The following is a 20,903-nucleotide window of genomic DNA, read 5'->3' as shown; positions in this document are numbered from 1 at the left end:
AATATTGGAATTATGGTATATGTAATATCTATCACCAACTATGTCCCTAGCTTTCATAACTTGGGTTGACAACCTCAGGAGAGTGGAACAGTCAGAAATCCACATAATAATGTAAATATCAGACATACAAATTTAACAGAAAAGAAATGAACAAAGAGAAAATAAAAATTAATGAAAAAGATAATTAACCACAAAACTATAGTAAAACTGGAAAAAGAATTTGGATGAAGGAATCTGAAAGAATTAAACATAGCAGAGAATATGGCTCTTCATTGGCAATTCTGAGTGTCAATGTATGTCAATGGAAAAGTCAAATGCTATAGAATATATCTGCAAGATATGATTTTAGAAAATGAAAAAGGATCCACACCTACATTCAAGATCACTATCATCAGGAAAAACAAATATTACTAGGGCTATCTGCTTACTCCAATATTGAGTCTTTCATGTCAATTAACATGGGTTGAGAACTAATTATCCCATCTTAAGTCTTCTGCATGGTTCATAAAGTACAGAGTCCTCATGGAGAGCCTAAACAAGTTCTACATTAGAGCTCCTGAAGAGAGACCACTTTGTCACAGCAGAGAAATCCAAAGTATATTCTCAACTAGCTAGTCCTTAGCTTTCAAGAAAATTAAATTCATTAGTTTACCAAAAGAGATGTTCTACTTTATTTGCCACCTCTTCTTATAAGCTGTTAGTATCTTGCCAATGTAAAGAAAATATCTGAAAATACATAGTAATTGCTCAAAAATATCATGTTGTAACATTAAATGGTGTTCTCAAACATTTAAAACTTATTGCTGTGGTCTCTGTGTCTGTTACCAAGTGACAAGTCTAGTTTTCAAGCACTTTGCAAGAAGTTAATCATGTTAGCAAAACTAAGTTACTCAAGCATTTGAAATTTTAATGAAAGATTATTAAAAAAGAGAGAGAAATTTGAAGCTGGAGCACTGGGGATGCTGGCTGCCCCAGACATATAACTCTGGTTCCTATTTTAAGTCCCTGAGTGCTCAGGATCAAAGCTGCAATGGAGGTCCCCTAAATATTTTACTTCACACCCAAAGTATTGTATTACAACAACTAGGATGACTCTAAGTTAATAGCTTATATCAGTGATGGTGAACCTATGGCACACGTGCCAAAAAGGGCACACAAAGCCCTATCTGTGGGCCCACCTGAGTCCATTACTAGAAGGCTAGAGGGACTCAGGGCAAAGCTGTTACACACCCCACCCTCCTGCATCCAAGGACATTCTTCACTTCACCTGTTCCTCTGCCCAAGAGCCCAATGGGAGAGATGTGTGTGTGTGTGTGTGGGTGTGTGGGTGTGTGTGTGTTGGGGGAGAGGGGTAGGAGTCCAGCCATGAGGGTGAGGCACTCCACCATCACTGGCTTATATGATGTGAAAGTGACCTTCATTTTCACAAGGGAAAGAGTGAAAGCTAGGGAGAAAAACAGATTAAGCATGTTAGGAATAAAGGGGAAAAGGCTTTTAAATATAACAGTCTTCAGACCAAAATAAAGATTCTTTTACAGTCTAAAATATCTGTAGTTAACATAAGCTAGCACATATAATATGCCCTTTGCAGAAGCTTATTTCCATTCATGCTACTAAAAGAAACAATACTTGACACAATCCTTAAGTATCAATTTCCTGGAACACATTAGGATTTTATGCAATTGACAAAGCAAAAATACTAAAAAGCAATATAAAAATATCATAATGGCAATATATTCTTGCAGCTATTTTCTCACACACTCCAAAAAATTCAAAAATTTAGTTCAGTAATTCAAGCTAAAAATAAAGGGGTAATAAGGATAGTAAGACTTACCAGGAAGAACAAAAAGAGTGTGGGAATTTTAAAAAAGGGCTTATTTCTCATATTCTTTACCAACTGATTAATAATAGTTCATATTTAATGAAGAACTTTATAGAAGTTTCCAAGAACTTTTTCTCACAACAATACCTGAGGAAGGTAGAACAAGTTTTATTATTCCCTTTTTATTAATGAAAAAAATTAAGGCTTAGAAAAGTTGTGGCTATTAATAGTCCCATGTGTAGTCAGTTTCAGAGTCAGGGATTAAATCTAGGCTTTCAGGATACAAAATCAGTCTCCTTTTACTTTGTCATAAGAACACTTGTAATAAAATTGGGCTGGGAGGAAGGGAGGTCAAGTCTTTTCAAGGTTGCTTTAAAAGAGCAGTAATCAACATTATATACTTACCACAGTGAAATCAAGATTGTGATCAATCCACTCTTGTCCTTCTTTGAATTCGTCACGGAGTCCCATGATATAAAGAGTATCCAAAGCATCTACTATAGTAGCACCCATTTTTGAACTTCCTAAAGTCAGGAAAATAGAATTTCATAATAAGTATTCTTTTCATTAAATTTTATTGATTTTTTTCCCCCAAAGGAAAATAGTATAAAAAATTAAATCTAACAAAGCACCTATCTTAAAAGCATAAATAAAGATAATTCATCATCCATATCATTGTTTTAGGAATAAAGATTCTAGTTAATCATCCTGACCCAAGATTGAGCAATCTATCCTCAAAGACAAATAAAGCAGATAGATCTAAAAAGTTTTAAAGACTTTTGTTTTTTATAAGGGGAAGAGACAGAGATAGGAAGATTTTGAGAAGGTTTAAGTTTCTTTTATAATATTCATTACAATGGTGTCAATATTCTTCAAAAGAATAAAATTCAAAATATCTTAGGGACTCTAAATACAAAGAATATAAATAAGAGCTCAAAAATTTTCAGTTCAGTTTCAATTTCCATTTCTGTAGCACTTTGAAATTTATAAAGCACTTTCCTTACAACAACCTTATAAGTTCCTTAAGTAGCAAAAATATTATTATTCCAATTTTTAGATGAATAAACTTCAAATAAGAGATGTTGAAAGGAAATCTACTATGACAATCATAAAAACAACTAGAGAAATACCTTGATTTGGCAATATAGGTGACCTCAGAGTTTTAAGAAAATTTGACACAATAAGATATGAAAAATTATCATTCATGTAAGATCCTTATAATGGTGAATTACTTTCCCTCCCTATATTTAATGATTTTCAAATTACTATTGTTGGAAGCAAATTTCTCTCTCCCTCTCTCCAGTGTCGTCTTTTGTTAATATTATCTCTCAGTGACCTGGAGGTCAAAGAACACTGAGTAAATTCAGGTACAGATAAGCCCTTAGAGAAAGGAAGTTAAAGAACCAAGGAACCAAGACAGGAAACTGATACCACAGGCACTGCCCCCTGGGTGGCCCAGGCAAATTTAGAAACTATGATTGGTTCCTGAGATGTGATGTGTGAGAGTTAGCGGGTGGAGAAAAACGTTTATATGGGGAGACCCAGCAAGAAGTTGAAGTCTTTGGCATGAGCATGGAGGAACTAAGGGGACCCCTTGTCGAAGTTTAGCTAGAGGTCCATAAATGGCGACTGTAGATTAGAAAATTAAGTATCCCTCTACCTTTCCCCTACTTTTTCCCTATCTTTACTACTAATACTGCTTTGATTTAATAAAGTTATTAAGCTACAAACAGCCTCTTAATTTTAAATATTAACAATATAACATCAAGGCTTCTTGATTCTAGCCATAATGATGGAAGTATTTGGAGTCAAAGCCAAATGAAAGATGAATATACTGAAGATAAAACATACCTCAATATATATGCCACCTTCCAGACAAGGCTTTTCATGACCCTCCTTCACCCCACTAATGCCTTCTCCAAAATATTATATTATAAATGCAATTAGATATACATATTATCTCACTTCACTAGACAGAAAACTCCCTGACATTAGAGAAAGTTTCACTTTTAAGTCTTGCACATTGTCTAGTACTTTGGAGGTACTTAAAAAAATTATTTGTTATTCTACTGATTAAATAAATGGAAAAGTGATTCAATTATTTAGTCAGTTGAATTCCAGAAGTAAACTAGTCATCTTTAAAAAAACAACACAGTGGTCATAACAGTAGGTGGCACTGTAAGTTAAAATTAATGCTTAAAGTTTCTTTGACCCTTCCCTTTCCCCTAGCTAAATCCTATCCAAAAGGTCTTCAAAAGTTCATTCAAAAAAATTTTTAAACCTTGACAATATGAATGACTGAATCTTAACAGAGAAAAAATATCACTAAACATACTATTTAATAGTATTATTAGAATATCCTCACAATACATTTCTGCTTAAATTTTAATTATTAACTATTATTTATTAATAATTAAATTTTAATTATTAACTGTCACGTGATAAGCATTTATTGTTTACTATGTGCTAGGCATTGTGCAAAGTGCTGGGAATAAATTAAAGGCAAAAACAGTTTCTATTCATAAGTTCACATTACAGGACAAAGAACAACCAGCAATTAATAGGAATTGAAACTGAATGAGAAACAAATGTCTCCTTCAGAAAAAAAATAGCAAACAATCCTGACTTACATCACTTTGTTATGCCAAAATCAACATATACAGCATTTCTCTAGTTACATTCTTCAAATAAAGGACAAGAGAAAAACAGCAGAACGAACAAATTCTACAGCTAACACCAACCTACTCCAAGTCTATAATGTTACTATTGATGCTGAGGAGTGATGGAGTCCAGCTCCTATGTGATTGTACATGATCTGACTCCTTGGAGGACCATTTTGGTTTGAAATCTTCTGGACTCTTAAATTTTCTATCTAGCTAGAAAATAGCCCCATTGTTATGAACCAAATTATTCCTCCCTTCAAGTTTTCATAGATTCTTTCCTCCCTGTGTAAACAAAAAGTAGCATGCTATTATAAAATGAGAGAACTGATTTCAGAGGTGAAGTCTGCCACTGAATATGGCTCAGTCAGGAAGAGGTGGATGAGCAGGACTGCCAACATAACTGGGGAGAGCAATCAAGGGAAGCAGCAGTCCTCTGCCCATGTGACAGGGGGCAGCGACTCCCAGTCGCTTTTACCTGTAGGGAGGAGGGTAAGGAAGTTAATTCTTCCAAACCTTTTAACTTTATTCAGTATATACTAGGGTAGTACCACCTACAGACAAGAAGTAGAGATTGCAAGCATGGCCCAGTTTCCTACCTATCTCAAATAGATTCCCGTTTCCGAAGAGCCTTACCAAGCTTGCATAGCTTATAGCTTGAGGACGTCTTTTCTTGCTGCTGTTCCTAGGTGTACTGTTTGGATGCCCTGCTATTGGCATGAGTATCTTAAGATTCAGAGGGAAGATTCATCTCCCTACACCCCCCTTTGCCATTTTGGTCAGCCCAGTCTCTGCAACACACCCAATATGGAGTTCATCCACACTATGCCCAGTGAAGGTATGGGGCACCCCAGAAGTGTGACCAAAGGATGATGATACCGGGGAGGGGAAGGAACCTTAAAGAGAGGAGGTGAATTTTAGACTCCACTGTCTTATCGATGTTAACTGCTTCAGTTTGTTCCCCTCCAAATAATGAAGAAGTCTCTGTAATGCAGCTATCAAAACTGAAGAAAAGGACTCTTGAATTCATTGCTCACATCCTGTCGCATATATTGCATTTGTTAATCGTTTGCTTTAAGATTTAATTTTGTTCTTTATGTTCACATATCGATCTAATCTAATATCTTTGGCTACACTATGTCAATTTCAGCTACTATATTTCTGCCATTCAGCTATATATGCTGTTACATTGTCATTATTTGTACCTCCCCTATGAATGGACTAGAAAAAATACTATTATAAAAGTCCATAAACAACTTGGACAAACCCTTTTCCATGGCAAAACCATAGGTCCTTATGGATACTAGATTTGTCACCAGATCCATCGAGGTCACATGTTGCCTTAATAACCTTTTACGCCTTTTTGCCTTCGTTAATTGTCACATAGGTGATGAATGTACTCCATCAAGCTGGTTACAACCAGTATACGACCATTGGAGAATTTAATGTGCTAAAAATGTCAATTGAATTTAAGGAGTCTTCAGAAGTGATTTTTCAGACTTATCATTTGCCTATTTTTGAATTGTTTGTAACAAGAGGTAAGGGTCCATTTAATAGTTGAAGTGAAGTGCTGTAGCACTACTGTATTCCCCACCTCCACATTATAAAAATATAATGGATGGTGTTATAATCATTAATCTGGGATGAGATGGATGCCACTTTGACTGACAGGGATGGCAGTTGAGAGATTCAGAATGTTCCCAGATGCCGTGAGCCAGGAGCAAAGATCAGTTAGACCCACCCTATGTATACCCCTTGAGAGCAACAGTGGAGAAGTCTCTGGACTCAGAGGCTCAGAACTGGAGATCTCAGATCTGAGTTGAGACTTGAGCCTGGGCAGAGGGTGGCTGAAGGGTAATTGAAGGGTGGAAGAGTGTTTGAAGAAGAAGAGGGTAAGAAAAGGCTGAATCTATTTCTTTGCTAGATTGTGAGAGCTAGTGAACCATCAACACTTTTGGTGAGAGAGCTGAGAGAATACAAATACAAAGATCATCAATATATTTTCAGCAATAGCCTTCCCTATTCTCTGGCTTGGCTGTGGCCAGGTCTGGTGAGAGATGGAGAGAAGGTGAAGACCTCAAGCCTCCACCAGCTTAGCAGCCTCCAGTCCTGATTATCAATTAGTTTTAATAGAGCAATATGGTTTCCAATCTCCTATCCCTTACCTTGTTTCCTTTCCCTATCAATAAACAGTGTTCAATAGCAAGTACCATCCTGAGTGGTCATTCCATCACAGCCCTTAGGAAGGGAGTCCAAATACGTAGTCAGATCCCAATCATTATCCAAACATCCAGCTAACCTCTCAAGGGTCCTCACTTGGGCAGCTGTTAAAGGAATCACTGACAGGCTAATCAACCAAGCCTGTCAGGGAAAAGTAGACAATTTACAGCAGCAGCCAAGGTGAGAGGAATAGTAGGTGTTCTCCCCCCCCTCCCCCACCCGCCAAAAGCAGTGGAGGAGATCATAGACAGATACACATCACTATCATTATATAATATATATCCATTAATACCCACATTCTTTTAACAATGGGACATATAAAGACATGCCTTTTACAGCTGTCTCATACAGTCTCATACAGGAGATGGGAAGGTTTTCCTAGGGGGTGTGGTAACCCCTGGATGGCTCCCAAAAGGGATAATTCTCCATGGAGCCTAGTGGCTCCTGGATGGTTTTTATATTTATACCTCTTCAGCTTACTCTACCCTTCCACCAGTATGATATAGATTGTTGGTGACACATTAGACCCAAAAGGTTTTCATCAACAATATAGAGGTTTTTCTGGGCTCTCCTGCCAAATTTTGGAATACTGGCAGTAATAGAGTTTGTTAAATATATCTTAGCCAAGGTTGAAAGATTGCCTAGCTCTGGAGAACTTGTGACAAGTATCCATGAGTTTCAGTGGCTATAGAAACTCATGTGAATCCTAATGATAACAGGTTTGTTTGCTATTATCATTAAATGGGCTCTTGTGATTTGAGGGATTTGGGTACTTTTTAGACGGTGCATTAGCTGTTGTACTACTGTTTTTAATAAAGCTGTTACCTGGTAAAAAATCATGTACACTCACACTGTGAATCACAGCCAAGTTAAGAAGGAAACAAATCTCATTTTTGAATGAGAAACCCTTGTATTGTGCCTCTGCTTGCTTAACACAGTGTTTCATGGAATGTGCACTATGAATTTTGATTTATTTTTAAATTCTATTATTGTTTTTCCTTTTATGTGCAATAGGATACTTGAATTTTCCTTCCTCTCTTATTTTTTGTACTTGTAGTACAAGCAACCAGTATTAATGGTTTTTCTGATTTTGCATTAATTTAAGTTTACAATATCCATTAGCCCAAATATTAATGCATACCCAAAAGCTTTAGACTGTGGAAATCTGCCATTGATTACTTCACATTATGGGACTCTGACTAATAATTATGTCTAATTTCAGAAGAAGGAATCACAAAAGAGCTATTGTACAGTACCAAGAAGCACAAGATCAAGAAGACCAACCAATCCCGCTGGGATTGATGATAATCTTCACCAAGACAGAGGACTTGTTTTGGGGTTTGAGGAAGCAGTTGCTTGAAAATGTGAGATGCAGGATTTCCCTATGCCAGATTCAGACAAAGTACCTAAGTTTGGCTGCCATTTTGGCTCCGCTATCCCTGTAAGTGAAGGTAAAATCAGACCAGAGAATGCTATTTCCTTTCTCTTTCAAAAGTCTAGTCCCTTTTCTATCCTTCATAGTATGGCAATTTTCTGTAGTGCTGGCTGCCAATGGGTAAGTGCTACATTGTTCTAATTCATACTACAGGCTTATGGGACATAAATCACTTTAATTGGGTACTGATTCAAGGACCGGTTATAAGTTTATTCTTCCTTGCTTTAGAATTGCTACACATGAGACTTTGATATTTTATGTTTCATCCAGAAATTACTTTTTTTTGCTTGTTTTGATGTTTTTTATTTTCTTTTGTCAATTTATTCATATCTCAGTCATGTATCTCTGGGTGATCCGTGTGTTTGTCAATACTCTCCAATTTTAGGATAAGAAACTTGTTACCTCCTCTAATTAAGAAAGTGAACTGCTTAGAGAAGGTGCCATGGAGATGCTTGCAGAAACCACACACTATACCAAAAGATTCAGAATGAACTTTGGTATGTAGTGGATTGAACTGTGGGGGACTGAACACATTTATTTTGAATGTACACTCTTTATACCAAAGGGGACAGCCCCCTAATTGGCTTTTTTGTTAATGCACCCACCAATAGTTGGTTTTGCTCTTTTTCTTTTTTATTTCCCTCTCATCACTAAATTATTGTAATTTCCCCTTAGAAAGTAAAATATTGTATGTACCTCTAGTTCAAGATCTTTAGAGATATCAGTTGGTTATGCGTACTGATTCATTGAGGAAACTAGGCAAGTAAATCTGGGAAATTTCTACATGTTCGTTTTCCATAGAATCACAGGGGGATTGTGTAATTAGGACTTGCTCCCCAGAACTCTAAATCCCAGCTTCCCATGTTCCCTCTCACTTTACGTGCTAACATAGAGAGGATTTAAGTTCTGCGTAGCTCCACGCCTCACTCTCTTCTCCCCTGATCACAGTTTGTGGAGGTGGGGTAATAAGTCTCAAACAGGAGAATTTTTCTCTTGTGTCTTTACTCAGGCTTTCACTTTTGTTTTTGTATTTGTCCTACTTCAAGTGATTATTAATAAATTTTATGAAATATAATACTTGGAGTTATTAGATATTAATTTAAATCTTACATAGTCATTACTTTTCTTGAGGAATGGGAAGCAGGTTATCAGTAGCAATCAGTGGCAATAGTAATTAGTACAAGAACAGGAGACTTCCAGTTAAGATGGTGGCAGAGTAAGGAGCAGCTGCTCGATCTCTCCTGACCAAAGCACACAGGACTCCTCAAGGGGACATAAAAACAAGTCCAGACGAACGAGGGAACCCCACAACAGGGCTCAGCATTGAAGGTACACAAAATCGGGGCATTTCCACTCTATAAAGGGGTGAAACAGCTCTCACTAAAATGCGAGAGGAAGAAGCCCCTCCACCCCACACACACACACCACGCACAGCTCCTAGGCCAATGCACAAGAGTGAAAACAGGATTGGGGCAACCAGTAAATCACTAGCAGCCCCAGGGCTCGTACCTGTGAGCTGCCAGACGTGGGACGCCAAGTGGCTGGGGGAACACACAGATTTTCCCGAGCGTATATGCAGGTGAAGGCTCTGTCCCGGGCAAGAAGAAAGATCGCTAACACAGGGACTTTCCCCAAAGTCTATGCGGGTGAAGGCTCTGCCCCAGGTGGAATAAAGAACTCTAACTCAGGGACTTTCCACAGCTTCTTGTGCGGGTGAAGGCTCTGCCCTGGGCGCGAATAAAGATCTATAAAGCAGGGACTTTCCCCAAGCATATGCGCGGGTTAAGACAGTGCCCCAGGCATGAATAAAGATCTCCAGCACAGACTAGGACCTCAAGTGAAGACCCGGAGCAGATGGGAGCGCGGCTGTGGAAGCAGCCCCCCGAGACCACTGAAGGAGCCTCGGGCAAAGGGGCAGACCGGGGACTATCAGGAGGCCTGACCCAGAGGACAAGAAGATGGGAGCCCTCGGAAGCTTAGAAAGCGCGGGCAGACCCTGAGTGTGAAAACAAAGCTAAAAAGGGGCGGAGTTAATAATGGCAAGCCATAGGGAAGCCCAGAAGAAAAAGATTACCAAGAAAAACTATGGAACATTCGACAACTTTTACACAGAGAAAATCCAGACAACAGAGGAGGACAAACAAATAACCAAACCTCCCCAAAAAAATGAAAACTGGTCACAAGCTATTGAAGAGTTCAAAAATGAGATGTTGAGGAAGATAGAAGAAATCTGGCAAGAAAATAACAGTTTAAAAGGCAGAATTTCGCAATTGGAAAGTGAGGCAAGTCAACTGAAGACCAGAAATGACCAGAATAAAAAGGAAAACCAAAAGATTATAGCCGAAAACCAGTCCTTAAAGACTAGAATCGAACAATTAGAAGCCAATGATCTCTCAAGACAACAAGAATAAATAAAACTAAGTCAAAAGACTGATAAAATAGAAGGAAACATGAAATATCTCAATGACAAAGTGACAGACCAAGAAAACCGGTCTAGAAGAGACAATTTGAGAATCATTGGTCTTCCAGAAAAGGCAGAAATTAATAGAAACTTAGACTCCATACTTAAAGAAATTATTCAGCAAAATTGCCCTGAAGTTCTACAACAAGAGGGTAATATAGACATTGAAAGGATCCATAGATCACCCTCTACACTGGACACAGAAAAGTCAACACCCAGGAATATAATAGCCAAATTCAAGAGCTTTCAATTAAAAAAAAAATCTTACAAGAAGTCAGAAAGATACAATTCAAATATCAAGGAGCACTAATCAGGATCACACAGGATCTGGCAGCCTCCACGCTAAACGACCGCAAGGCTTGGAATACGATATTTAGAAAGGCAAGAGAGCTGGGCCTTCAGACATGAATTAACTACCCATCGAAACTGACTATATACTTCCAGGGGAAAGTATGGGCATTCAACAAAATTGAAGATTTCCAAGCTTTTGCACAAAAGAGACCAGGACTAAATGGAAAGTTTGATACCCAACCACAAAAATCAAGAGAAACATGAAAAGGTAAATAAGAAACAGAGGGAAAAGAAAGAAAACTCATAATCTTTTAAACTTGACTCTTTAAGGGCTTAAATAAGATCTAATTATCTGTATTACTAGGTGGAGAAATGCTATGTGTAATTCTCTGTAGTGAACTCTATTCACTATTATAATATTTACTATTATAGCAACCAGAAGAATAATTCATAGTGAGAGGACAGGATACTAAATGGTCTAAGATGACATGGGGGGGGGTGAAAAAGGTGGGGAATAATAGGGGACACCAAGAAAAATCTGAGTAAATAAGAAAAATAGGATATTCTATTACACACAAAGAGGGCATGGGAAGGGGAGGGGATAAATACTATCATAAAAAGGAGAGGAAGAGAGCATTAAGAGGTAATAATCAAACCTTACTCTCGGTGTAATCAACTCGGAGAGGGAAGAGTAGCTTTATTTATCCATTCGGATAAAAAACTCTATCTAACCCTACTGAGAAAGTCAGAAGGGATAAACCAAAGGGAGCAGGGGAGTGGGGAGGTCAAAAAAGGGAGGGGAAAAGGAGGGGGAGGGAATTCATTAGGACTTTAAAAAATAAAAAGAGGGGAATAACAAGGGATGGGGCAGAAAGGGAAGTCAATCAAGGGAGGGGATAAGGGATACCGGCTCAAAGCAAACTACTGGTTTAAAAGAAAATAGTATAAGAAGAAGGGGTGGGTCTAGGGGAGGATACAAAAATGTCAGTGAATGCACAACTAACAACTGTAACTCTGAATGTGAATGGGATGAACTCACTCATAAAACGGAAGCAAATAGCAGAGTGGATCAGAAACCAAAATCCTACCATAGGTTGTCTACAAGAAACACATATGAGGCGGGTAGACACACACAAGTTCAAGGTTAAAGGGCATGAGCAAAATCTTTTGGGCGTCAAATGAGAAAAAGAAGGCAGGAGTGGCTATTATGATCTCTGACAAAGCCAAAGTAAAAATAGATATGATCAAAAAAGACAGGGAAGGTCATTACATCCTGATTAAAGGCAGCATAAACAATGAGGAAATAACACTGCTCAATATATATGCACCAAGTGGTATAGCATCCAAATTCATAAAGGAGAAACTGGCAGAGCTCAAGAAGGAAATAGATAGTAAAACCATAATAGTGGGAGATCTAAATATTCCTCTTTCAGATCTAGATAAATCAAACCAAAAAATGAATAAGAAAGAGGTAAGAGAGGTGAATGAAGTCCTAGAAAAATTAGATTTAATTGATATGTGCAGAAAAATAAATAGGGACAAAAAGGAATGCACCTTCTTTTCAGCTGCACATGATACATTTACAAAGATTAACCATGTAATAGGACATAGTATCATTGCAAACAAATGCAAAAGAGCAGATATGATAAATGTAACCTTCTCAGATCATAATGCAATAAAAATAATAATTAGTAAGGGCACCTGGACAGGCAAATCAAAAACCAATTGGAAATTAAACAATATGATTCTCCAAAACCAATCTGTCAAAGAAGAAATCATAGAAACAATCAACAATTTCATTGAAGAGAATGACAATGATGAGACATCCTACCAAACTCTGTGGGATGCAGCCAAGGTAGTACTCAGGGGGAAATTTATATCCTTGAGTGCATATATTAACACATTAAGGAGGGCAGAGATTAATGAATTGGGTATGCAACTCAAAAAATTAGAAAGCGAGCAAATTAAAAACCCCCAGATGAAAACTAAATTAGAAATACTAAAAATCAAGGGAGAAATTAATAAAATCAAAAGTAAAAGAACTATTGAATTAATAAATAAGACTAGAAGCTGGTATTTTGAAAAAACAGATAAAACAGACAAAGTACTGGTCAATCTAATAAGAAAAAGGAAAGAAGAAAACCAAATTGACAGTATTAAAGATGAAAAGGGAGACCTCACCTCTAATGAAGGGGAAATTAAGGCAATCATTAAGAACTATTTTGCCCAATTATATGGCAACAAATATAGCAATTTAAGAGATATGGATGAATATTTACAAAAACATAAATTGCCTAGATTAACAGCAGAAGAAATAGAATACCTAAATAATCCCATATCAGAAATAGAAATTGAACAAGCCATCAAAGAACACCCTAAGAAAAAATCACCAGGACCTGATGGATTCACAAGTGACTTCTACCAGACATTCAAAGAGCAACTAATCCCAATACTATACAAATTATTTGATGATAAGCAAAGGAGTCCTACCAAATTCCTTTTATGACACAAATATGGTACTGATTCCAAAGCCAGGGAGACCAAAATCAGAGAAAGAAAACTATAGACCAATCTCCCTAATGAACATAGATGCAAAAATCTTAAACAGAATATTAGCAGAGACTCCAGCAAGTAATTAAGAAGATCATCCACCATGATCAGGTGGGATTTATACCAGGAATGCAAGGATGATTCAACATTAGGAAAACCATCCACATAATTGACCATATCAACAGTCTAACAAACAAAAATCACATGATTATCTCAATAGATGCTGAAAAAGCCTTTGACAAAATACAGCATCCATTCCTATTGAAAACATTGAAAAGTATAGGAATAGAAGGACCCTTCCTAAAAATAATAAACAGTATATACCTAAAACCATCAACAAGCACTATATGCAATGGGGATAAATTAGAAGCCTTCCCAATAAGATCAGGAGTGAAACAAGGATGCCCATTATCACCTCTATTATTCAACATAGTACTAGAAACGCTAGCAATAGCAATTAGAGAAGAAAAAGAAATTGAAGGTATCAAAATAGGCAATGAGAAGACTAAGCTATCACTCTTTGCAGATGATATTATGGTATACTTAGAAAATCCTAGAGAATCAACTAAGAAGCTAGTAGAAATAATCAACAACTTTAGCAAAGTGGCAGGATACAAAATAAATGCACATAAATCATTAGCATTTCTATATATTTCCAACACATTAGAGCAGCAAGAGGTAGAAAAAGAAACACCATTTAAAATCACCCTAGACAATATAAAATACTTAGGAATCTATCTACCAAAACAAACACAGCTATTATACGAAAACAACTACAAAACACTTTCCAAACAAATAAAACTGGACCTCAACAATTGGAAAGCCATTAATTGTTCATGGGTAGGACAAGCTAACATAATAAAAATGAACATTCTACCCAAATTAATTTACCTATTTAGCGCCATACCTATCAAATTACCAAAAAACTTCTTTACTGAATTAGGAAAAACTATAACAAAGTTCATTTGGAATAACAAAAGATCAAGAATATTAAGGGAAATAATGAAAAAAAATGTGAAGGAAGGGGGCCTAGCAGTACCAGATATTAAACTATACTATAAAGCAGCAGTCATCAAAAAAATGGCTAAGAGATAGAAGGGAGGATCAGTGGAATAGACTTGGGGTTAATGACATCAGCAAGACAGTGTATGATAAACCCAAAGAGCCCAACTTTTGGGGCATGAATCCGCTATTTGACAAAAACTGCTGGGAAATTTGGAAAACAACATGGGAGAGATTAGGTTTAGATCACTTCTCACACCTACACCAAGATAAATTCAGAATGGGTGAATGACCTGAATATAAAGAGGGAAACTATAAATAAGCTAAGTGAACACAAAATAGTATACCTATCAGATCTCTGGAAAAGGAAAGATTTTAAAACCAAGCAAGAGTTAGAGAAAATTACAAAATGTAAATTAAATGGTTTTGATTATATCAAGCTAAAATGCTTTTGTACAAACAAAAACAATGTAGTCAAAATCAGAAGGGAAACAACAAATTGGGAAAAAATCTTTATAACAAAAAACTCTGACAGGGGTCTAATTACTCAGATATACAAGGAGTTAAAGCAATTGTATCAAAAATCAAGTCACTCCCCAATTGAAAAATGGGCAAGAGACATGAATAGACAATTCTCAGGTAAAGAAATCAAAAGTATCAATAAGCACATGAGAAAGTGTTCTAAATCTCTAATAATTAGAGAAATGCAAATCAAAACAACTCTGAGGTACCACCTCACACTTAGCAGATTAGCTAAAATGAAAGAAGGGGAGAGTAATGAATGCTGGAGGGGATGTGGCAAAATTGGGACATTAATGCATTGCTGGTGGAGTTGTGAAATGATCCAACCATTCTGGCTCGCAATTTGGAATTATGCTCTAAGGGCTATAAAAGAATGCCTGCCCTTTGATCCAGCCATACCATTGCTGGGTTTGTACCCCAAAAAGATCATAGATAAACAGGCTTGTATGAAAATATTTATAGCTGCGCTTTTTGTAGTGGCAAAAAACTGGAAAATGAAGGAATGCCCTTCAATTGGGGAATGGCTAAACAAGTTGTGGTATATGCTGGTGATGGAATACTATTGTGCTAAAAGGAATGATAAACTGGAGGAGTTCCAGGTAAACTGGAAAGACCTTCAGGAATTGATGCAGAGCGAAAGGAGCAGAGCCAGAAGAACATTGTACACAGAGACTGATATACTATGATAAAATCGAATGTAATGGACTTCTGTACCAGCAGCAATGCAATGACACAGGACAGTTCTGAGGGATTTATGGTAAAGAATGCTACCCACATTCAGAGGAAGATCTGCAGGAGAGGAAACATAGAAGATAAACAATTGCTTGAATGCATGGGCTGAGGCGGACATGATTGGGGATGTAGACTGGAAAAGACCACACCAATGCAACTAACAACAATATGGAAATAGGCCCTGAACAAGGATACAAGTTACAACCAATGGAAATGTGCGTTGGCCATGGGTGGGGGGGAAAGCGGGGAGTGAAGGGGAAAGTACGGGTATGAAGCATGTAAACAGGTCAAAAATGAATATTAATAAATGTTTAAAAAAAAAAGAAGTACAAGAACAGCAGAGCAGTACAGCTTGGCAGCCAAAAGTGAATGCCATTCTAGGTTGTATTAAATGAGGTACTGTACCCAGACAGAATGAGGGAGGTGATAGTTCCACTGTAGTCTAGACTTGTCCAACAATATCTGAACTGTTATGCTCAATTCTAGATACATTTTAGGGAAAGTAACGACAAGCTCCAATACATCCAAATGGCCATGATTGGGACAGTTTTGAGGGAACTTTAGGCTGTGTAACAGTTGAAGGAACTAAAAATGTTTATCCTGAAAGAGAGACTCAGAAGGACGTATGGTGGTAGGAGGAAACAATGAGCATTTTCTTCAAGTATATGAAATGCTATCATATGTAAAACTTATTCTCAAAGGATAAATTAAATGCAAAAGGAAGAAAGGCAGATTTAGGTTCAGCATAAAATTATAAGGAAGATTCTTAGCAATTAAAACTATCCAACTGTCAAACAAACTACCTTGAGAAACAGGGTTAGCTGTAAATGTAGGCTTTCAAGTAGAAGCTAGATACACACTTGTATGGGATGTTACAGAAGGAACTTAAAATATAGGTTGGACCAGATGGTTTCTGAAGTTCCTGCCAATTCTGAAAGTGTCTCAACTAATGAACTGACTGTTCTCTTTAGGCAAAGCTTTTCCTTTTTCTGTATGTGGCAATTTCTCTTCAGTTTCCTTAACTATAAAAGACATAGATTAGATAACTACTTAAGAACTTAAACTCTCCTGTTAAGTAAATATATTACATACTCCCTTTAATTGTTAGGGTTCAAAATGGGGGGCCACCGGAGGAACACACGAGACAATGCAATCAGGCAGGAGAAAGCTTTATTGCCAGTGTGTGCTGGGGGAACTCAGCAAAGAGAGTCCCGAGTAATGCATTTAAAAGGGGGAATATATATATGTTTCCAGGGCTAGGATTTGGCGCCTTTAGGGCGGGGGTCTGGCATCTATATCTTAGGTTTCACTTAACAGTTAGGCAGTGGGAGTAAGGATGTGTCCGGGCGCCACAGGATACAATTCTAAATCTTCGAAGCTGTCTTATCCAGGGAGGAAGGGTGACCCACTGGTGCATGCAATTGTAAAACTCCTCTTCTCAACAGGATATGCTAATTTCCATGCTCAACAGGATGCTGGTAGTTAAGGGTCTCTGCTTCTCAGCTACAACATAATTCTACTGCAGGTTCAAGGATATGATCAGTACTGAATTTCAGAAAAGTAACTAACCGGTAGAATAGTCATTCTATATTCTTCCTTACACTCATATCTTTTGCTTATTTTGTTTAATAACTAATATTCAAATCATTTTTCAATAAATATTAACAGAATTATTTTCTACTATTTCATTAAAAAGTACAAATTTCAGTTACATTTCTCATGAAGAAGGATTTCATGGGATATCCTGGCCATCTAATCATATTTATGATATTATTTTTTATATTTCAAACAATTTCCTTGCAAATACAACTGTCATATATTGCTGCCTTGGTATGACTATATAGTAGAAGTTGCTCACTGTCTACAAAATGCCCATGTATTCTCAGCCTCAAATAAACCTTCAACCGATCCTTCTATCCCTACTAACTATATGGCCTACTGGCTTCCTTCAAGTTCTAAAAAAATCCATCTTCTACAGGAAGTCTTTCCCAGGCTCTCTAAATCCTAAGTGCCTTCCCTCTCAATTATTTCCTATTTATCCTATATATAGCTTATTTGTACATATTTGTTTGCTGTTCCCACCATTATATTATGACTACCTTGGGGGACTACCCATTCACGGCTGGGCGACCCTGAGCGACTATGTGTCCCATTGCCTACTGGTTGTGGCCCTATGCTCCTAGAATGGAGTCCCAGGATTAAAAAAAAACCTTGGGGGAAAGACTATCTTTTATCTTTTTTGTATTCCCAGTACTTATAATAATGCCCTACACATAGTAGGTACTGTTAAAAGGCACTATGAGGGTCACTAGCCTCAATGAGCTGAGTCTGACTGACCCTAGATCCTCAGGTAGTAGGAGAATCTCAGGCTGAATGATGGATAGGGTTGCTTGTGTGATCACCAAGTTATGCCAGTAACCATGAGGGTTTATGGGTGTTCAGCTTAACCAAGCCCTTGCTTCTTAACAGTGCCCAAGCCAAGTATCCGGTGAGGGGCTGTATGTTCCACAGCTCCTCTAGCTCCCTGACTTGGGGTTGGGTTTTGTTACAAATAAAATTAATATAGAAGGGTATATTTAAAAGATATCAGGGTTTTATTAACAGCCATATTGATAATTAAAAAGAACCACATAGGGGGCAGCTGGGTAGCTCAGTGGATTGAGAGCCAGGCCTAGAGATGGAAGGTCCTAGGTTCGAATCTGGCCTCGGACACTTCCCAGCTGTGTGACCCTGGGCAAGTCACTTGACCCCCATTGTCTACCCTTACCACTCTTCCACCTATAAGTCAATACGCAGAAGTTCAGGGCTTAAAATAAAAAAAAATTAAAAATTAAAAAAAAAAGAACCACATGCCTGCTAAGATCTAATTCAAATGGCCCACCATACCTTCCCCTTGGCTGTTTCCTAGGAAAGAGGAAGTACCAATCAAGTTCTCCCTATTTAAGCTTCTGTTTACGTTGGCTCACATCACCACGTGAGAGAGGAAGCCCGTTGAATCATGAGAAATGTAGTTTACCACGGGAAGTTTATCTCATGGATCTCAATATTAAGACCCCCAATTTCCAATGATAAAGTTGGCTGATGATAAAGTTGGTTAAGGGCTGGTTGTTGATGTGCTAAATGGATAACACTATTTTCTGACTGCAGTTTGATAAATCCCTTTCCCTATAGCTGTAGATGTTTACTAGCCTGGGAAGGAATGCCAATCTTCACTTGGATTAAGTTGTAACAGGGTTTATTGCTTAAGTCAAAGGGGTAAGAACAGGACAAGGAAAGAGGTGTTGGGAAATGCTATACTAAGTCTATGGAACTAAGGTAGTTTGTATCTAAAAGCAATAGGTTGATATTGGCTGGAGACTCTTCCCCTCTCACAGTCCCTGGTCTGGCTCCAGCCGTGACCTGAACCAAAGAAAGGGAGGGATACTGATGTTCTTCTTAGCAGCTATGCTGTTCTTGTCTCTCAGCTCAATATAGTAGCAAGGTGAATGAAACTTCTTATGATATTGAGATATAGATGCTGCATTAGCAGGTCTATGGCCTACCCATCCTTTTGCCACCCACTCCCAAGGTCCCCTTCCTCAAAACCAAGGTCCTGGGTGGCTCAATCTATGGGCTTTTATAGAGGTAGTCCCAATTATCTTTTGCCCTTGGTGAATTCCAAATTCTGTAACCGACAATCCTGTCACTCAAGCTGTTCTCCATCTTGTGTCCAGAAGTTCCTTGCTACACTTAATAAATTTTTATTGCCTTGGGCTTATAAAGTATTTTTAATATATATTTTCATAACCATTTCATTATAATCGGTTTCCCCATTTCTAATTTTGTTTTTTGTTTGTTTTTTTTTACCATTTAAAAACATTATTCAAAGAAGAGTCTGTCTATAGCAATAATGGCAAACCTATGTCACAGGTGCCAAAGATGGCATACAGAGTGCTATCTCTGGGTCATCAGCCACCCTCCCCATTCCCAGAGTTTATTACTAGAAAGACAGAAGGTTTTTGGAACTATCACCTCCCTCATTCTGTCTGGGTACTGTACCTTATTTAATACAACCTAGAATGGCATTCACTTTTGGCTGCCAAGCTGTACTACTCTGCTGTTCTTGTACTTCTTACTATTGCCACTGATTGCTACTGATACCTGCTTCCCATCCCTCAAGAAAAGTAATGACTATTACTCCCCTTCCCTGCCCCTCTGCCCAGCAGCCCAACAGGGAGCACTTCATTCCTGCCCTCTGTGTGTGTGTGTGTGTGGGGGGGGGGGGGGGGGGGGGTGGAAGGAGATGATGCATTCTCAGCATATGAGGGTGGGTACAGCACTCAGTCTGTGGGGTGAGGTGGCGCCCAGCACTCTTATCTCTAAAAAAGGTTTGCCATCAATGATCTATAGCTTTCATAAGACTTATTAAAAAGGTCCAAGATAAAAAATTAAAATGAAAAAAAAGTTACAGAGCTCTGCTACTAAGTGCTATGACTGGATTTTTTTTTTTTTTAGACAAACATACCAGACCTTACACATCAGAATAAGGACAATCATCATCTTCGAAATGCTCAGTTAGGGAAGCCACACAATTATTTCAACACTGTCTATCCACAAATTTTTCAATGGAGAAGATCTACTGTCTGAGATTTCATTTTATTTGGAGTAAGAAACAAAAATCCTTCTTAGTCAAGTCTAGTTTGCTACAACATAAATTGCATAATCTTTTTTTTTTTTAACCAAAATAGATGCAGAACAGGAAATAATGGGAATGTGTTAATGTGGCTCATAAGCTATGAAAATAACTTTTAAAATGCTACCTGTATGTGGGTTTCCTGAACTTTGTCAACTTGAAATCTAGAAACCCCAAGTTTGCCCTTATTCCCTTGAGGATTCTCCCCAAGGGAAGTTTCTGACTTAGCCATTTCAGACAAACAATAGACCTTAAAAGTACTTAGTGGTCCCAGTAAGGTGGGGCTAGCAGACTGAATCAGATGTTAAGTACCCTTTTCTCCTGGTAGGTTCTCCCATGGTATCAAAATCCTTCCTCAAGTCTAGCCCTCTTTCCCATTGTGTCCATTATCTCCCTAAAAATCCATTCTTGAACTTCTCATTTCTTTGTAGCCACAAAAAGCCAATCAACTATACTCCTTGGACCCCAGTTCCCCAAGAGGTATATAAGCTCCCCAAATTCTATGGTGCTTCCAAGCTATCATCTCACACAGTGAT

At 37.8% G+C, this 20,903-nt stretch overlaps 1 protein-coding gene across 1 annotated transcript in view; it reads right to left on the bottom strand.

Moving 5' to 3' along the window:
- MAN1A2 (mannosidase alpha class 1A member 2) overlaps nt 1–20,903 on the bottom strand; it is a 203,356-nt gene that overhangs the window by 134,196 nt on the left and 48,257 nt on the right. The window contains exon 4 of the mRNA XM_044672474.1: nt 2,228–2,346. Within this exon, the coding sequence (XP_044528409.1) occupies nt 2,228–2,346 (119 nt within the window). The remainder of the gene's footprint in view (nt 1–2,227; nt 2,347–20,903) is intronic.

This window comes from Gracilinanus agilis, chromosome 4 (assembly GCF_016433145.1).
Source record: "Gracilinanus agilis isolate LMUSP501 chromosome 4, AgileGrace, whole genome shotgun sequence".
NCBI lineage: Eukaryota > Metazoa > Chordata > Mammalia > Didelphimorphia > Didelphidae > Gracilinanus > Gracilinanus agilis.
This window is presented reverse-complemented; position numbering and strand designations above follow the sequence as displayed.